The sequence below is a fragment of the Aplidium turbinatum genome, chromosome 6 (genome assembly GCF_918807975.1).
Source record: "Aplidium turbinatum chromosome 6, kaAplTurb1.1, whole genome shotgun sequence".
Taxonomy (NCBI): Eukaryota; Metazoa; Chordata; class Ascidiacea; order Aplousobranchia; family Polyclinidae; genus Aplidium; species Aplidium turbinatum.
Genome location: NC_137477.1, coordinates 29,610,516 through 29,628,162, shown reverse-complemented (window position 1 = coordinate 29,628,162; position 17,647 = coordinate 29,610,516). Strand labels below are relative to the sequence as shown.

At 36.4% G+C, this 17,647-nt stretch overlaps 1 protein-coding gene across 1 annotated transcript; it reads left to right on the top strand.

The window, feature by feature from the left end:
- The first annotated feature begins 4,677 nt into the window (after nucleotides 1–4,677).
- LOC145771930 (alkaline phosphatase, tissue-nonspecific isozyme-like) lies at nucleotides 4,678–17,381 on the top strand. The gene is made up of 11 exons (XM_082583698.1): nucleotides 4,678–4,786; nucleotides 5,723–5,830; nucleotides 7,340–7,461; nucleotides 8,272–8,452; nucleotides 9,041–9,216; nucleotides 10,655–10,862; nucleotides 11,764–11,919; nucleotides 12,200–12,379; nucleotides 13,019–13,162; nucleotides 13,795–13,939; nucleotides 16,045–17,381. Exons 1-11 carry the CDS (start codon nucleotides 4,720–4,722, stop codon nucleotides 16,310–16,312), a joined length of 1,755 nt encoding a protein of 584 aa, XP_082439824.1. The 5' UTR covers nucleotides 4,678–4,719; the 3' UTR covers nucleotides 16,313–17,381.
- Nucleotides 17,382–17,647: the final 266 nt, after the last annotated feature.

The window sequence follows — 17,647 nt, the reverse complement described above, 5'->3', positions numbered from 1 at the left end:
AGCGCTAACTGTAACAGAAAACAAGTGATTTAGAGAAAAACGTGTTGCCAGATGTTTAAAATTGCGGTGGACATGAGATTCTTGGCGAACTCAGAAGTGGACAATGCTTGTCGTCATCAATGTAAAAGTTTGCTAACCGTCATAAGCTTTATTTAAAGCGACCTGCACACAGGGGCATGTGCCCAGTAGGCTATTATCTGCAGGCGGCTACCAACCCTCATTTGTGATGAAAGTTACTGGCACAGCTAATAAAATCTGCGCTTACGGTGTCACCACTAACCATCAAATCTGACACGTTTGAACAGACATCTTGCAGTAGCCTACTTTAGACCAGCTAACACTGCAGTGCAAACGCAGGCCAGATCGAGTTTTCCATTTGGCTTGTTTGTAATGAAATTCAGGTGAACATAATAATCAGGACCATGTGAGCAGTGAGCAACCTCTCACCGACACTTCGAAGTCTGCACCAGTAATTTCCTACTTTGTACTATCTGCAACCAAAGAATTGTGTTTCTCAAACTTTGAGCCTTTTCAAAAGTGCACCTAAACTCAACGTTGACCTAAGATAGGTCAGCTTTTCTCGAATTGGAAATGAGAAAGCAGGTTACGTGTAGACAATTTAAACTTCATTTTCCCAATGCAGTAGCCCGCCTATCTCCAATTTTTTGTACTAATTGTTGACGAGTTACTTCACCTACAAATTACGTTCTCTCACTTGAAAAATGTTTTATTCATTTAAATGAAGTTAAAAAATATCTGCCACTTGCATTTTATCAAAAGTATATTTTCAAGCATCACCAACTGCAAAAAGCGGGTATCGCATTATTTGATATTATGTATTTGCATCTGACCAATCGGTTTATACTTACCATCAAACACGCGAAAAGTTGGTAGATATTGTACTACCAAACATTGAAGTGTATGGGATTTCATGGGAGATAGCACTTCTGTTTCTACCAGTCGCACATCCCTGATGTGGGTAGAAAGCTTTGGTCGTCCGCTGGAATCCTAAATGGCTCCTCGTAGCCTAGTTGGTAATGCACCTCAATGGCCACAACCTGGTAAGGGAACGTTCAAATATTACGTAACGCTTTTTTTCCGAATTTTTGACCCCCCCCCCCCCTCCCCCATGTAACGCCAACGTAACGCTTTTTTCAATCCTCCCCTCCCCCATGTAACGCTTTTTCACTACGAATTCAGCACAAAAAACTACCATTCCGTACTCGAAAGCGTTACGTAACGTTTTGCTTGAACCCCCTTCCCCCCGATGTGACGCTAACGTAACGCTTTGCATAAACCCCCCCTCCCCCTCGAAGGCGTTACGTAATATTTGAACGTTCCCTAACGGCTCGACTGCCGGACTAAACTAAGTGAGATGCATTTCTAAATGTTTTGCGTTTGGCATATTTTATTGGCAAGTTAATTCCATGAAGTGCCTGAAGACTGGATCGGCTGGTGAGGAAAATAAACTCATTAATTAGGTCCTCTCGGGACGTAACAGCAAAGCGATGTGACTCGCTAGCGCGTGCTCTTGACAAATTGAGTAATGGCCCAGTCATCTCGAAAGAGATTGTAGTATCGAGTAATTTCTCTATAGTTATAACGATGAGCGTCAAAAATAATAATAAATTGAGATATGAGGATCGATCCGTGACCCCTTGCGAGAAATCCTTTAATTGCTACAGGGACGGAGCGTCTTCATCTACCAGTGTAGACAGCTGTGATGGTCAAAACCTTGTGGACAGCATGGGCCTAAAGAAAGTTGTCTGAAGACCAGAAGAAAGATGCTTAAACTAGCAACATGGAATGTAAGAACATTGCATGCTATAGGCCAAGGCGTTACAGCAATTAAAAACAGATGAAAGCAATGGATGTTGACATCATGGGAATTAGAGAAACACGCTGGAATGATGATGGTAAAATAGCAAATGATAGTTTTGTGATAATTTATTCAGGTGGATGTCAACATGTGTATGGAATGGTTAATAAAGAAATGTGTAGCATCTGCAATGATTGGATATTAGCATGTGTCCAACAGAGTTATAATGATGAAACTGCAAAGAACCCCGTTTAACATAAATGTGATACGGGTAGGCCTATATGCACCAACACAAAATCATGCAGATGAAAAATTTGAAACGTTCCATGGCCATACAAACAATGTTTTATCATTATTTAGTCTTGTTGGCTGAATCAGCAGAAGCTCTCCAAAATTTTTTAGACAAAGTAAACAATATTGAAAAGGAAGATAGGCTAACATAAAAATTAACACAAAAAAGATGAAAACGATGATTACAACAAGAAAAGAAATTTCACCAAGTTTAAATATTACTATTGACCGAATGCTGGTCGAACAAATCAAAACCTTTATCTATTTAGGACACACAATAACTGAAAATGGCAGATGCGACACAGAAATATTGAAACACATGCAAAATTAACATCAACACTCGAAAACGAATCATGAAATGCTATGTCTGGACTACGTTACTTTACAATACACAAACATGGACATTGTCATCACAAATGGTAAAACGACTTGAGGCGTTTGAAATGTGGGTTTATAGAAGAATGCTTAAAACTTCATGGAAGGATAAAATCACAAACAAAGATGTACTATCTAGAATACAAACCAACATGGAAATTCTACAAACAATTAAAACAAGAAAACTGAAGTATTTTGGCCATATGATTTGCAATAATTCTATTCAAAGACAACTGCTCGAAAGAAAAATGAATGGAAAACGAAATAGGGCAGACCACTAAGAATTTCGATTAATGATGTTAAAGACTGGTCAGGACTTGACTACAAAACTGCAAAAGGAAAATCTCACAACAGAGAAACTTGGCGCTTCATTGCCTCCAACCCTCGAAGAGAGGAAGGAACAAAATGATGATGATGCGAAAAACAAACAATGCAAGTAATAATCACAATAACCCAGTTAACTGATGATGATGCTACGAAGAATGTCAACGAGTAAACTGCAAATGGCAGTATTGAAATATGACGATTTGACAAAAGCGTCAGAATAGCAGAGAGTATTCATGTACGGTAACAATTTTTTGAAGACTTTCATCTATATAAAAAATTGTAAACACATTTGCGAAGTACTGCATCAAAGGTCAAGATATTTTGTTCAACTTGAATAGAGCGAGCACTAGCACAGCGAGGTAAGCCATGCAACATACGAAAGGCATCATTTTAAACAACACGTAAATGTTTCATGGAGACACGATGAAGTTACCCCAAAGTTAAGAAACACAATGTGCCAAGAATGACAAGTTTAGAATTAGAGCACTTCGAGAAGTTAGCCCTTTACTTATTTCCAACACAATAAAGATGTCGTTCTTGTTTGCTTATCTCATTGTCATCTTTTAATGACGAGTTGATATGAACATCCGGGTATTTAATATTATCTTTGAAAGCAACATTTTGCTTTGAAATCATGAGTTTATGTGGAGATGGTAACTCAAAATAAAATTATAACACTAAAAAGAGCGCCAGGTAGACAATAGTCTCCTCATGACTTCCTACTGTTTGAAAATCATGATACAAAATCACTTCGAGACATAAGTTTTTGTGACACAGCTATTCCCAAATTTTTAAAATTTTTCTATGAAGTTACAGTCATCCTCAGATTTTATGTTCAACATTTCGTTGTGCCGGTAATCACTTAAGCAAAAATACTACTCTTTGAAGACAAAACAAGCTTTCTAACAAATTCAACAGTAGCTGACGTTGAACCAACTCAAAATGTCTACACTTCTTTCGTTTAAGGTGTTGAAATAATTGTGAAAAATACATTATTCGTGACCTCCCAGTCTGTCAATAGGAAGTAGTTCAAAGTTCTGCGATAATGTCAAAGGATAAAATTAGCCGGTTTAATTTGCGTTGTAGAGTGTAAAGATATCCTGTAAGCTATAATTTCCAAATAAGGTCTCTTCAAATATAGAAAAGGATTTGTCAAAACATTTTATGGGATCACGATTGATACGGTGTTGTAAACTTGGAGTAAAGATGTATGCTGGTTGGGAGTGACATGTAGAGGCATATGATATATGTAAAACTGCCAGTAATGTTGTATCAGATCACGGGTTTGGGTAGGCCTTATCCGGTAGGGTAGGCTACTCGATAACGTAAACGATCTCCACAAAACAATCTGATTTACAAGAAAAAAATATTTTCTTCTGTCTGCTCGCTCAATTATATTAAAACAGCCTAACCAACGATAAAGGAGCAAGTAGTCTACATATCTTGGTAGGTCATTAGCGGAACTAAAATGAAGGCTATGCACGATATCCTTCGTAAAGTAGCCTCAGTCGACATAAAGTAAAGTCAAACTTTAAAAAAACTTATGCTAGTCACAATAGAGGTAAGAGGTGGAGGATGACGTGTTGTCCGACGGTGTTATGCATATATAACGTTTGTAGGCTTGTTATGTAGGCTATAACTGTCGGCTACTACGTTTGCTTGGTTAGTGAATCATAGGCCTACTGTGGAATGGCATATTCTAAATTTTTAATATATCCACAACCCATTTAGCGACTTCAATATTAGCTGAAAAGGTAGAGAAATCCTATGAATCAGAAAGCATTTGGTTTTCATATTGACTGTTGCAGATTGCAGAAGGAAATTAAAGTTTAAAATATTTTATCTCTTTCAGTAGGCTACCATATGCGAAAAGAAACTTAGCCTAAGCGACACTGAAAGTTGTATAGATGGCAAAGTTTGAAATAATATTTTTTGCATGTGTTTTTGCAGTTGCGTCTTGTGTTAACCCTGCAGGTAAGATAATTTTATGAGTCTATTAGTTTTAACATAAATGAATGACTTAATTTTGTAAATGTAACTTTTTTGACTCTAGAACAGCGTTTTTTATTTAGGGTAGGCCTACACACTACACAGTGCACCCTAAGATGTACCACCACAGCCACAAGGGTACAGAGCGGTTTATCAAAACGTTTTTTTAGGTGGGCATAAGAATGACAAACTTTGCAAACATGCACTATAGGCCTACTGCTGGAAGCATCAACTGAAGTCGTTCAATGCTTACTCGGAGGTGTGCCTTACCATGGCCAAAACTTACAAATGCCAGAGTGCCAAAAAAACTTTTTAACTGTTAGCCTACACCAATCACAATGTAGCCTACGAGGGTGCATAAAATAACTGTATCAATTGTAAATGCACGATAGAAAAGAAAGGTTTTAGAGCACTACCCTTCCACTACTTCAAGCTCTTTGTCTGCATGCGTCCTTTTGTACGATGACTTGAAATTTGGTCTCCGAAACAAAACGGGAAAAATGTTTGAATTTTAAGAATTGTAATGCATGATATACACTATACAGTATATAAGTCAAGCAGAAAAGGGATTGGAAATAAGTTTAAATTTTGATTGATTTTGATATTTTATGCTTCTTTAGGTTGTGAGACAAGCCCAGCAATCGTATTGCAAAGGATTCTTTCAATAGTCTACATATAACTCCTCAGACAAGAAATTCTGTAATTGTTACATTGATTGAACGTCTACAGACGCTAAATCAATGTAAAAATGATGAATTTTACTGGCTGGGTCCAAGTTGGTTCTGTATTGTTTGATGGCATAATTATTTGTCGTTGTGTATTTTAGCCTGGAAAGTTCCATCCAAACACGGAGTGAAATCGGCTTCAGTTGGTAGTTAAAAACAAAGCCTTGAATATACTAAATATTTTCAAATTGTGTAGAAAAAACAGCTTCTTACTGGAGAGAACTCGGAGAAGAAGAGTTGAAAAACGCCATTTCAAAAGAAAAGTTAAACAAAGATGTTGCGAAAAATGTCATTGTGTTTTTAGGTAAGAAATAAGCAAGAAAATTTAACATTTGATTTATATTAAATAAAAACTATTGTAAGTTGTTTTTATGGCTGTGTGTCACTAATGAGTAATCTTTATGTTTTTGTGGACTATGCAGTATGTAGGCCTGGAGATAAGGCGAAGTGAGTGGTTTAACAAGTATTTTTTATTATATCTTTATATTTTAGTACGTTTTTTTTTTAAATGTTTGTAGTTTATTGTCGCTTTATCACATAATTTTCTTGAAAGGATATAAAACCTCTCTTTCCGTAAAATCCCAATTTGTTGATATTTGTAAAATCGATTTCTCTTTATTTTGCTGTGTGGAGGCTTATCTCTGGTAGTTGAGCACTAAATTAACGTGACGGAAAGGATGTTGGTACTTGTGTGCGCCAACCATATCACTTAGCGCAGGGGTGCCCAAACTTTTCCCCAGGCGGGCCAGATTTGACAAGCGGATAGTGTCCGCAAGCCAACAGCCTCTGACAATGTTCTTTTGACAAAAAGAAAGTTGCATATATCGTAATATTGTGTTATTCAACGTCATTTTTATATACAGCAAAGCTATTTTTAAGTTTAACTATTTTGTTATTTAGCCTACATTTTACAAAACATTATAAGTTTGGCTGTGGAAGATATCTGCTTTTCCACAAGAAATTAACACGTCCAGAAACTTTGTAAAACGCAGTTGTGTTGATATGAAAGATGAGACTGACGTCTTGATTTCTCTACCCAAGTCAAGTCTGGTTTGTGACTTAACATTATCACAATTAACGTGGCCTAAAATAAGAAATAGACACAAGGCTGGACCTCAGGTTGAACCATGGTTTCGGAACGTAAAGTTTTTGACAATTTATTGGGAGAAAAGTTAAGTTAGGTCACTTATACACCTGGTTTCTCAACAATTTTTTCGTGGTTGTTTCGTATCCTCGTTGCTGGGGTGTGATACCACACCAGAAAACTTTTCAATGTATCAAAAATTTGGGCAAGTTTGTTAAAATACCTTCGACAGTCAACGTATTGCATTTGGACAATAAATTTCAGCACGTTTAACAAATATCTGGGAACATAATTGTAAACTTCAATTTAGTTTCCTTTCTAAGCCTACAATATAAACGTAAAATCCTTTTTGCTCTCTGGTGTTGTCAAAATAAGGCAGGTTTAGTTTGAATCAAATATTGGCTGCATGCTCGACTCGTCTTTGAAAATGTGTTCTCTTGAGCAAAGCTAAAATATATATAGCCTTGGTAGCCTCTTTTAGTCGCAACAAGGCGATTGCAATTTGAAATTATGGTATTGAAAATGCAACATAAATTTGTCTAATTGTCTTTGCACAAATTGTAGCTGTAGGCTATATTTTGCGATACACTCAAATCTTTCAACAGTGAAGCCATATTAAAACAGTCCACAGGTTACTCATTTACTGGATGATAAGTTGGGTATAACCTTAACGGCGCCTAAATTAAATTATCTGTATCCATTTTTGAGATCTATCCTGCATTTACTTAGGGGATGGAATGAGCGGTGCGACTCAAACAGCTGCTCGTATCCTGAAAGGCCAATTAGATGGAAACGACGGAGAAGAATCAAAGTTGACTATGGACAAACTAAGCCACACAGGAAAGTCCAGGGTACAAGTTTAAAAACAGCATGTTGTTTATTATATATTTTACTTATCTTGCTGCTATATGATCAAGATATTGTGCTTTAAATCGACAAAATGCACTTTGACTGTCGTTATGAAAGAAGACGCTTTCATAAGCATCTCAATGATAAAATGTTCAACCATTTCCATCTAAAGCAGGTAGGAAAGTGATACAGATTGAACTGTTGGATGCAGCAGGCCTACTGCTAGGTTATTCTAATTTTTCAAATGACTGCACACGTAGAAAAAGATTCATCCACAAAACCATTTTTGTAACTCTACAAGAAATTGATTTCACATAAAATATTTATTCAATTTACTTTGCTTCCACTATTTAGTCGAGATAATGTTTTTTAATTCTGATTCTTGCTGCTTTACTTTACTCATTTTATCAGTATGTTTTTGTGTTGTGCCATCGTTGCTGAACAGGTTGTATTAACCTGTTTTAGCCACCTTGATAAAGTCAGTCGTGCTGACTGACGAAACGTCGGAAAAAAAGCTAGTTATCATCTTTAACATCACGAGGTAACCTAGTAAATAGTCACCAGAAGAACGCAAATTAATTTTATTATAATGTTGTTTATTGTATGATATTTAATGCAAAAAAAAATATTTCGTTTGAATTTTTACTGCACTAAAAAACACCACTGCACATAAAAATATACAATTTAGTAGCCTATGCCTAAAACTAAAATGCATTGGAAAAAAGAACGCCAATGCAATCAATTCTTTTACAAACTCTGTTTCGCATGTCCTGCGTATAGACATGTCTTGTATGCGTATATGTCCTGCATAGACCTACGGTGTGGACAAGCAAGTAGCGGATTCTGCTTGCACGGCTACAGCCTATCTATGTGGAGTGAAGACCAAAGAGGAAATGATGGGGGTCACTGCATCAGCAAGAAAAGAGGATTGCCGCAGCGATGACCCTGAAGCCAATTATGTGGACTCTGTATTAGTAGATGGGTGGAAAGAAGGTAAGGTTTTGAATTTGTTACAACTTATAGTATGCCTATGTTTTTGTTTTTCAATTCTTTCGGTAGCTAAGAAAATTTTTTTTACTCATAGGTAATATCTCATAATACATTTAAGCTTTTTAGTGTTTTATTACGAATAATGTATCTTTTGGAGACAATACAATTTGGGTAGAGAGGCAACTTTACCATAAACAGACGTAACCCAGCAACAACACTACATTTAACATAATAAAAACAAAAAACAATAAGTAACGTTTTCGGCTAATCATACAACCCTTTTCAAGCCTATAAGAAAATATTTTTAAAAGAAATACTAGAGAATAATAATTTGCGATAGTGTATTATTCTCTAGTATTTATAATACACGAGTGAATGCATCTGAATCACGATCTGAATACTTTTGGCAATTTATAAAATATACATTCTTGTGCATTACTGTATATTGCATTTCTTTTCGCCGGCTTAGTCAGACCTCAGAGTACTATCTGCATTTTGACAACGACCCAGAAACTTACTTTTAAATTTGAATAAAGAGTAAACCTTTGCTGAGTTATCTTGAAATCAACCTTGAAGCGCGATACATTTCAGGTAAATCTGCTGGGATAGTTACCACGACGCGTATCACTCATGCTACACCAGGCACCATATATGCTCACACTTTTCAAAGATTGTGGCACTCAGATGCAGATATCTCTGAAGAGGATAAACAGTATGGATGTAAAGATATCGCTCAGCAGTTCCTTGATAGTTCTCATATGTTTAAGGTAACATTAAAAAAAATTTTCATGCCAAGACAGAAAACGCCAACTGTGATGGCTTCATAGGATTCTCCTTTCTTTTTTGGTAGTTTAATGGCATTAAAAAATACGGTTATCTAAAACTGAAAATAGCCTAACATTAAGCGACTATGAAAGATATTATTCGACATTGCCACAGCGAACCCGCAGCATCAGGCTAAACAGATCGTTAAAATCTACATTGTGAAGTAAGCAACGATCATGCTGCTAAAAGCGAAACTCAATCAAAAGATATTATGTTGTCAAATGCCTTACTAATTACTATCAAGCCAGTAGTTTACTATGATTTGTTGGTGTTATCTGTTATAGGCTACTGTAGTTAGCGATAATAAATTTGTTTTCTAAACTTTTGCGAGTTTGAGGTCAAGATAGAAAATTTATTTTAGCAGCCTAAGTGTTGACATAACGTTTTGAGAGTCCTCTCAAATTCTGTTTGTGAAGTACTTTCGACAGTTGGACAGTTTTTTCTAATTTAAGCAAAGGAGTTAACTTTAGCAATGACGCCAACTATTACGCAAACATAAAACATGACATAAGCGAAACATTTACAAAGTTGATTGCTTTTTTTATTAGACTGCAGCTACTATAGGTTCAGTTTAGTTCTTACAATTATTTCCATGTTTAAGAGCAGTAGTAATTCTTGTTTGAAGCAAAAACAAATGTGATGTCATCAGGAATTGTTAGCGCGGCATTGGAAAATAAACGTGTTTTATGTATTTCTTAATTTTGTATGACAAAATTTTTGCTGGTACTTTTTCTATTATACTCAGGGCCGGATTTAGCTGATGGGGGCCGGAACACTTTTAGATCTAGGGCCGCTGTGAAAAAAAATTTTTGCGCCGTAGGCGCGAAAAGACACATCTACGTCTACCGTAGCATTAATCCAGCACTGCACAGCATTTTGCAGAAACTTCAAAGGCTGAAAGAAAAAAAAATAACACAAAATCACATTTTTTCCACGTAGGGGGCTCTTTAAAAGTCGGGGGGCCCGCGGCACCTGCACCTTCTGCCCCCCCCCCTAAATCCGGGCCTGATTATGCTGTAGTAGAATATTGGTTGATTGTCGCACTTGCATCAGTTTTTGAAAGCCAGTTCATTATACGTGTAAGGAAAAAAGTATTTGAGATGTTTGGTTAAAAGATCAAGCAAACGAAAAATAACCATCGTAGAAGTTTATATAACTTCCCTGCAAGCAAAGTTAGCCGCTTTTACAATGATTCAATGTCTATCGATGTTAAATCATTGTAAAAGCGGCCAGTTTAGCTTGCTGGGTGATTACATTATTTTATCGATGATTGTACGATTTTTCGACTTATGCACTGAATTCATTTAAAAAAAATCTTGTCAATAGCGCTTTAAGGTTACGCATCAACTCACTCTAACATCAGTAAATATTCTTAAACAGGTAGTTCTTGGAGGGGGTCGTGAAAATTTTCACCCAAACAATACGTTTGATGTGGAATATCCATACGCAAGGAATAAAAGATTGGATGGGCAAAATCTAGTGCAAAAGTGGATGGAAAAGCAATCAACGGGTGGGAAAAAAGCCAAATATGTTTGGAAAAAAGACGACTTTTATGGTATCAATCCCGACGACACTGATTATTTGTTAGGTGAGAAAGTAACGAAAGTCGTATGTAATATAATGTCTAATTCTGTATAGGGTACCGTAATGTCATACCCATTTGCACAGACACGTAAATAATTGACTCGCACAGACTCATAATTCCTGTAAATATTATAATATATCTGTTGTTTGGTGGTACACGGAGAACAACTTGCCTGGAGTTAAGTTACCGCACTATAGTGTTATCATTCTTTGTGAATTCACTGTATTGCAAAAGTGGTTAATTTCAATGTAACGAATTCTATTTTTGGCCGTTCGGCTTTGTCGCGTTTCTGATCAGAAAAGGATTTCCTAAAATCGTTTTCCAAGAAACTCTTCTACAGCATGTTATACAAATTTTGAAACCATTATAGGCTACTGATGGCCTCGGTTTTAACTTTTCAGCATAAAGTTTTCAAAACAAATTTCAAGCTTCATTTGTTCCACAGTAGGTTTATTTTGTGGAGCAGTCTTTAATTTGTTTCACAGTAGGTTTATTTTGTGGAGCAGTCTTTAATTTGTTTCACAGTAGGTTTATTTTGTGGAGCAGTCTTTAATTTGTTCCACAGTAGGTTTATTTTGTGGAGCAGTCTTTAATTTGTTTCACAGTAGGTTTATTTTGTGGAGCAGTCTTTAATTTGTTTCACAGTAGGTTTATTTTGTGGAGCAGTCTTTCATTTGTTCCACAGTAGGTTTATTTTGTGGAGCAGTCTTTAATTTGTTCCACAGTAGGTTTATTTTGTGGAGCAGTCTTTAATTTCGCAGAAGCATAACAAGGAATTTCATACACTTCTATTACAGGTCATTTTTCAGGCACGAAATGGATTAGTGTAACGTTTTTACTGTTTGAGATGGTGGGCTAAGAAAACATAGTTTTTATTCACAACACATTTTTATTGTCTTTCAAGGACTATTTCAACCGGTTGACATGCAGTACGATGCTGAAAGAGATTCCAATGATGCCGCTGGAGAACCCTCACTAGCTGAAATGACCGAAAAAGCAATTTTAATGTTGCAAAAAAATCCGAAAGGATTTATGCTTTTGGTTGAAGGCGGAAGAATAGGTACCCTAAACGTAGGCTGTAGATATCTTGAGTTGATTAGTTTGTTAGCTATGGATTCCTTGAACATATCTGTTGAAAAAATCCTGTAAAAATTTATAGCATCGTAATCCAACTTTCATATAGGCTAAACTTTCTCGGGAAGGTGAGTCTCGGGAATATAGGAAGTTAACTTCTACATTTTTTTGAAATAATTATGTCAGCAATCAGCATGATACGTAATAGTGATACATCGAACAAATTAAATCTATCAACTATTTTCAAAAGGAAATCTTATTTTAAGATCATGCCCATCACGGTGGAAAAGCTTACCTCGCGCTTCATGACACACTCGCGTTTGACGAAGCAGTAGATGTTGGTATCAAGATGACGTCAGAAAATGACAGTCTCATCATAGTCACAGCTGACCATGGACATACCATGACTCTCGGTGGAGATAGCGATCGTGGAAATCCTATCTTTGGTACGCTGTCAGAACACTGGCGAATGAAAAATAAAAGGCTGATTAAGTTGATTGCCAGAAAACAATGCATTTCGAGTCAAAATTTAGAAAGGATCCATGAAAAGTCACTAAAAATGTTTTAAACTATCTTATAATTTGTAAATTCCACTAAAATTATAAAATTTAAATCCTTGAATGCCTTTTTTACAAAAATTAGTTGTAATGTATCCTCATTCCTCAACAACAATTTCTATGGTGATTTCCCGCTATTTTTCGCAGTGATTTAGTATTGTTTTCAAAGAGATAAGGTTGAACATTGTAGCCTACTTTGCAGCAATATTTGAGCAGATTTTCCTCGATTATTTTGCCGCTGAATATTTCACTGAAAAGGATGACCTTGTTGTAAGCAAAGTTTGTTAGAAATTAGATTTCGCAATGTTCCAACCAAAAATTCTAACTCTTATTTATGAGTTGGTGCAGAAGAGTTTTACTAATATTTTAATACGTTCAAGTTATAAAATTTTAAGCATTTCTTTTCATGAGTGGTAGTGTGGCTTTTAAATCGTGTGTGTAGCTCACGTGCTTATTTTTAAACAATCCTGACTAGTTTACAGCGGAAAGTACGTTTAAAAAGATAAAATAAATATTGCTTTCTAACAGGCCTTGCTCCATCAAACGAAAATCCAAAAATTGATAAGAATGGCAGGACGTACACCACCTTGATCTATGCAAATGGCCCCGGCAATAAAGCAGCACATACAGATGAAGAATGCCATCGTGCAAACTTGACTGAAAAAGACACTGGTTAGTTATAAATTTTCACTACCTATAGGCGATATTGAACTATGTTGAGAGTTTCCACTCAAACTAAGGTTCCAAATATCTGTTTTAAGTACAAATATAAACTTTGCCAGAATATTCAGTTAATAGTCTAATATTGTTGATGTAGCAAACTACACATGCCTATTCGATGAAATGTATGCTTAATATTTTTATGCCAGTGTATTTAATTAAATTTGGTTCAAGCAAATAAAAAAATCTTTTCTAATACAATGCTTAATTTTAAATTGCCACTGTAAGTTACTTATTCTACTAGTTAGTTTACCTTTTTTAAATCACCAAGAGTTAAATGAGATCTAGTCATTTTTATAAGGTTTTCAGTATTAAGCCTACTCCACGAATACATCGCATACATTGCATCCATGAACTCACTTATTAGGCTTATGATAACAGATACACGCACTTTGCCATCAACACGAAACGATTCATTTTGCTACAATAATCAATTTTCTACATTAATCTTTTCCTGATACGTTTTTTTTACATTACTGATGCTGTTTTTTTGTTAGTTGGTTGTGTCATCGCGTTTGGGTCTTTCTCTTCAGAAGGAAACGGATAGATTATTCTCTATTTGAAATGTGCAAAATGTTCTTTAGCCCTTCCTGGATATCGACAATTTTCAGCGATTCCTTTGAAGAAGGAAACACACGGAGGAGAGGATATGTCTATTTTTGCACAAGGCCCTATGTCTCATCTTTTTCACGGTGTACATGAGCAAAGCTACATCGCCACTGTTATCAGGTACATAAGTAGGCTAACAAAATTGAAAAGTGATGGTTTGCCAGAGTTGCATAAACAATAAACATGCAGTAGCATTGCTCGATGACAATTAACCAAGTCCATGTATCTATTCTGTTGGGGATAGCCTGCATTGCTGTTGCAATGCACGTTGCTTAGCCTACTACTTTTGCAGCTGCGATACTTTAAGCAAAGTAGGCCTAGGTACTATGTGATTACTTTGTAAAAGTACTATGTGAGTACTCTGTAAGTATTACAAGAAAAAAGTGAGTTTTATACTTGAATACAAGCATTGGGGAGATGAGAAGATAAGGTTCCCATTATGCTAAGCCTTCGGCACTAACGAGAGACAGGTAGTCGACAGTCCATTTTTCTCGACCGCTTTTCCTTCAGCAACTGCTCCTGACCAATTTATTACACCCTGGGCAGAGGTGAGCAGTGTTTTGCAACAATCAGCTTAAGCTGTGAGTCGAACCAGAGTTGCGTGATTGGAAAGCAATTAAGCGCCTTGTTCGCTGCGCCATCCTATAAATATTGTAATACTAACACAAAACCTCCATTCTTGGCTGGAGCCACAATGGTCTTGATAGTCCTGGACGGGTGGTGCACATGCAACATCAAAGAGTCATAATTCAATTGCAATCCATTATCATGTTCATATTTTTATAAGTAGATTTTAAAACGACCTGTTTTAGCCTGATGCTGCGAGTTCGCTGTGGTAATATTGGATTGCACTAGCTTTTGGAACACAGTTTTTTAGTCATGTGCTATGATATATTCAAGGTTCAGACTAGGGAACTGTGTTCCGAAAGCTAGTGCAATCCACTATTACTTCAGCGAACTCGCAGCATCAGGCTAAACCAGGTCGTTAAAATCTACATTGTGAAGTAAGCAACGATCATGCTGCTAAAAGCGAAACTCAATCAATTTTATAAGTAGGTAGGCTACGACTTGGTCAGTTTTGATGTAGGGATGCGAAACTTTGCCGCTAACGGCAAAAACCTGAAAAAAGCTTGAAGCTGCAGAAATGTGGTTTTACCGAAGAATTCTTAAAATTCCATGGACAGCTTTTCGAACCAACAGAGCAGTTCTCCAACAGATGGGCCAGGAGCAGCAGAGAATAACATCTTTAGAAATGCTGCAGCTGAAGTTCTTGGGTCACATCATAAGGAAAGGCGAACTTGAAGATTTATCTTTAAGTGGAAAAATACTAGGAAAACAGCCAAGAGGAGCTCAAGGATTCACATTTTTGCACAATTTTTAACCACATATTAAAAACCCTACTAAAATTTGGCAAGACGCGCTAAATCGATCAAACTGGAACATCATTGTACATTGAGGGCTGTATCAGCTATGATATTTACAGAGAGGATACGACAGAATAAGCTGTTTAAACATCTTTATCAGATCTGGACTAGAAAATGTGGATGTCTGAGTAGGCTATATAAGCTATAGTTAATGTTAAGTGTAAGAATGTTCTGTGTGAAGGTTGGCCGTAAGCTTCACTTCAAAACTACTATCATTTTAGGCTTAGGCCTACGCTTTTCTTGTCATGGTCACCAAACTTTTTCGAGAAAAGGCCATGTGACTGTACAAAGAGATGCTCTCCGCCTATATAGTCCTGCAACCGGTGGTGGTAATTCAACAGAGTAGGTGTGATTTATTCAGCTGTATCGCAAGAACTGATGCATGTTCGATCGTTGTAGGCGGATGAGTTGTGGAGAAAAAACTCATTATTTTGTCATATACTCTTAAAGTCACACATCAGAAACAGCATTTTTCATATTTTGATAAAATATGTACCCTGACCGGGAACGACAAATTAAATACTCTAACACTTTACATAGCATAATACTTTTGATGAGATTTTTATTCAGTGTATGTATCACATTCTTTGCATAGTTCGGCTGGCTGAGTAGACGAACCTCGAGAGCCGTAGTTTGGTGACCCCTGGTGTGGAGCAAGCCTCGCAATGACCTTTAAGCATGACATTTTTATTACAACGCCGGTTAAGCATTCTTTCAGTTTATTCTCTGTGAATAAGTCACTAGGACGTTGACTTCTCATTGCAAATTTGTGTAAAATTTATGCAATTCTGTTTTTGGTAGGTATGCTTCGTGCATTGGACCCTACACAACACACCGCTGTCATTCAGTTGCAAATGAGAAGCCCGATCAAGATTTCACAAGCAATTTTTTGGGAAAGAATTTAACTTCCGATCATGCACAGGTGGGATTGTACGTGATGTTCGTACTCCTGCTATTATGTGTCTTCTTACTGGTCATTTGTGGGATTTGGATTTACAAGTTAAGGAATTCAACAATGCCATCGTCACGCCCTGAGAAAGGCCACACAATGATGGAGCAAAACGTTTAACCATGGATCAGTTTTGAATCAAGCTGTTTTGTTAACAATGGCATCAATCGCTTGGTGATCATCTGGTTTAGTTCAACTTACTATTAGCTACTAGTCGAAATGGTTTGTGCTGAAAGCCAAAAAATGGAACACTCTACTGTTTGTGAACAATGTCGAAATATTCAAAGGAGAAAAAGGGATTAAGATTATACATTAGGCTACTAGGCCTATACAAGTACAGTATTGCTTCAGTAAACCAACACCACGGTTATTCACTTTATTTTTGTTCTATTGTGCTGAATTATATTATTGCATGTTCTTTTTTTCATCAACTAATACTTTTTTATTTTGTATGTTTGCTAAATCTGGGTTTTAGTCAACCGTACTTTTAACATTTTAGTTTTTCAAGTTTCCATTTTTGCCTAAAAAAAAACGTCCGTAATATTCACATAATTCACATTTTGACACGTGTTTTCTTTAGTGATGCAAACAGCAGCGCCACAGAAAAAGGCCCTACTTTACTGCTTTGTAATAATTATACAGTATAGGCATAAAAACTGCTATAGCTTACTACTGGAACTCTATACTACCGTACTAATTTACTGACTATCAAGTGGTTAGGCCTAACTAGAAATCATAGCCACCCAAAATCTATCAGAAGTAAGTAGGCCTACATATTTGGGGTTCTGCAAAGTAGTTTTTGATATTCGTTGGAGCATTTTTGATATTTACTTTCTATCTTTTCACAATATTTCTTTTATCATAGGAAGGAAACACAAACAACACTTGTAGAGATTGATTTGGTTCTCCAAAATAACCTGTGGGTGGTTGAAACTTGTTATTAAAGTGTAGCCTACCTCAGTAATAATGCAATGTTAGCAAAAAAGTGCTGAGCATTTGAAAAGATGACGTAACAACGCCTTGACAAATTTTTGACTGCATTGATTTCACCTACCTAGGCTACTTTCCATGAATCACTATGCTATGTTTCTACCCTCCTCAATTTGCATTAAAATAGAATCGCACTAGTGAATAGCTGTCGCGCTTTTCGGTGTTGAGGTGAACTATTGGTGGTTGGCCTAAAATTTACATTTTTTTTTATCACAAATAGCACATTGTGTTTGATTCTATTGATAAAGACACAAAAGGGGCACTTGTTTTGATTAAAAAAACATACTATTGCTATACTGTTAGTGGGCCTCTGTCTTTAACCCACCCTGCATGCACCCAAAAGACTACAATGGGGTTAAACATCACTGTTTTCGTACATGCAAATTATTGCAATGTTTAAAACTATCACAGAAAATATTTTCGATTTGTCGAGTATTCGTGACCGTGATCTTTAAAATCACAAAA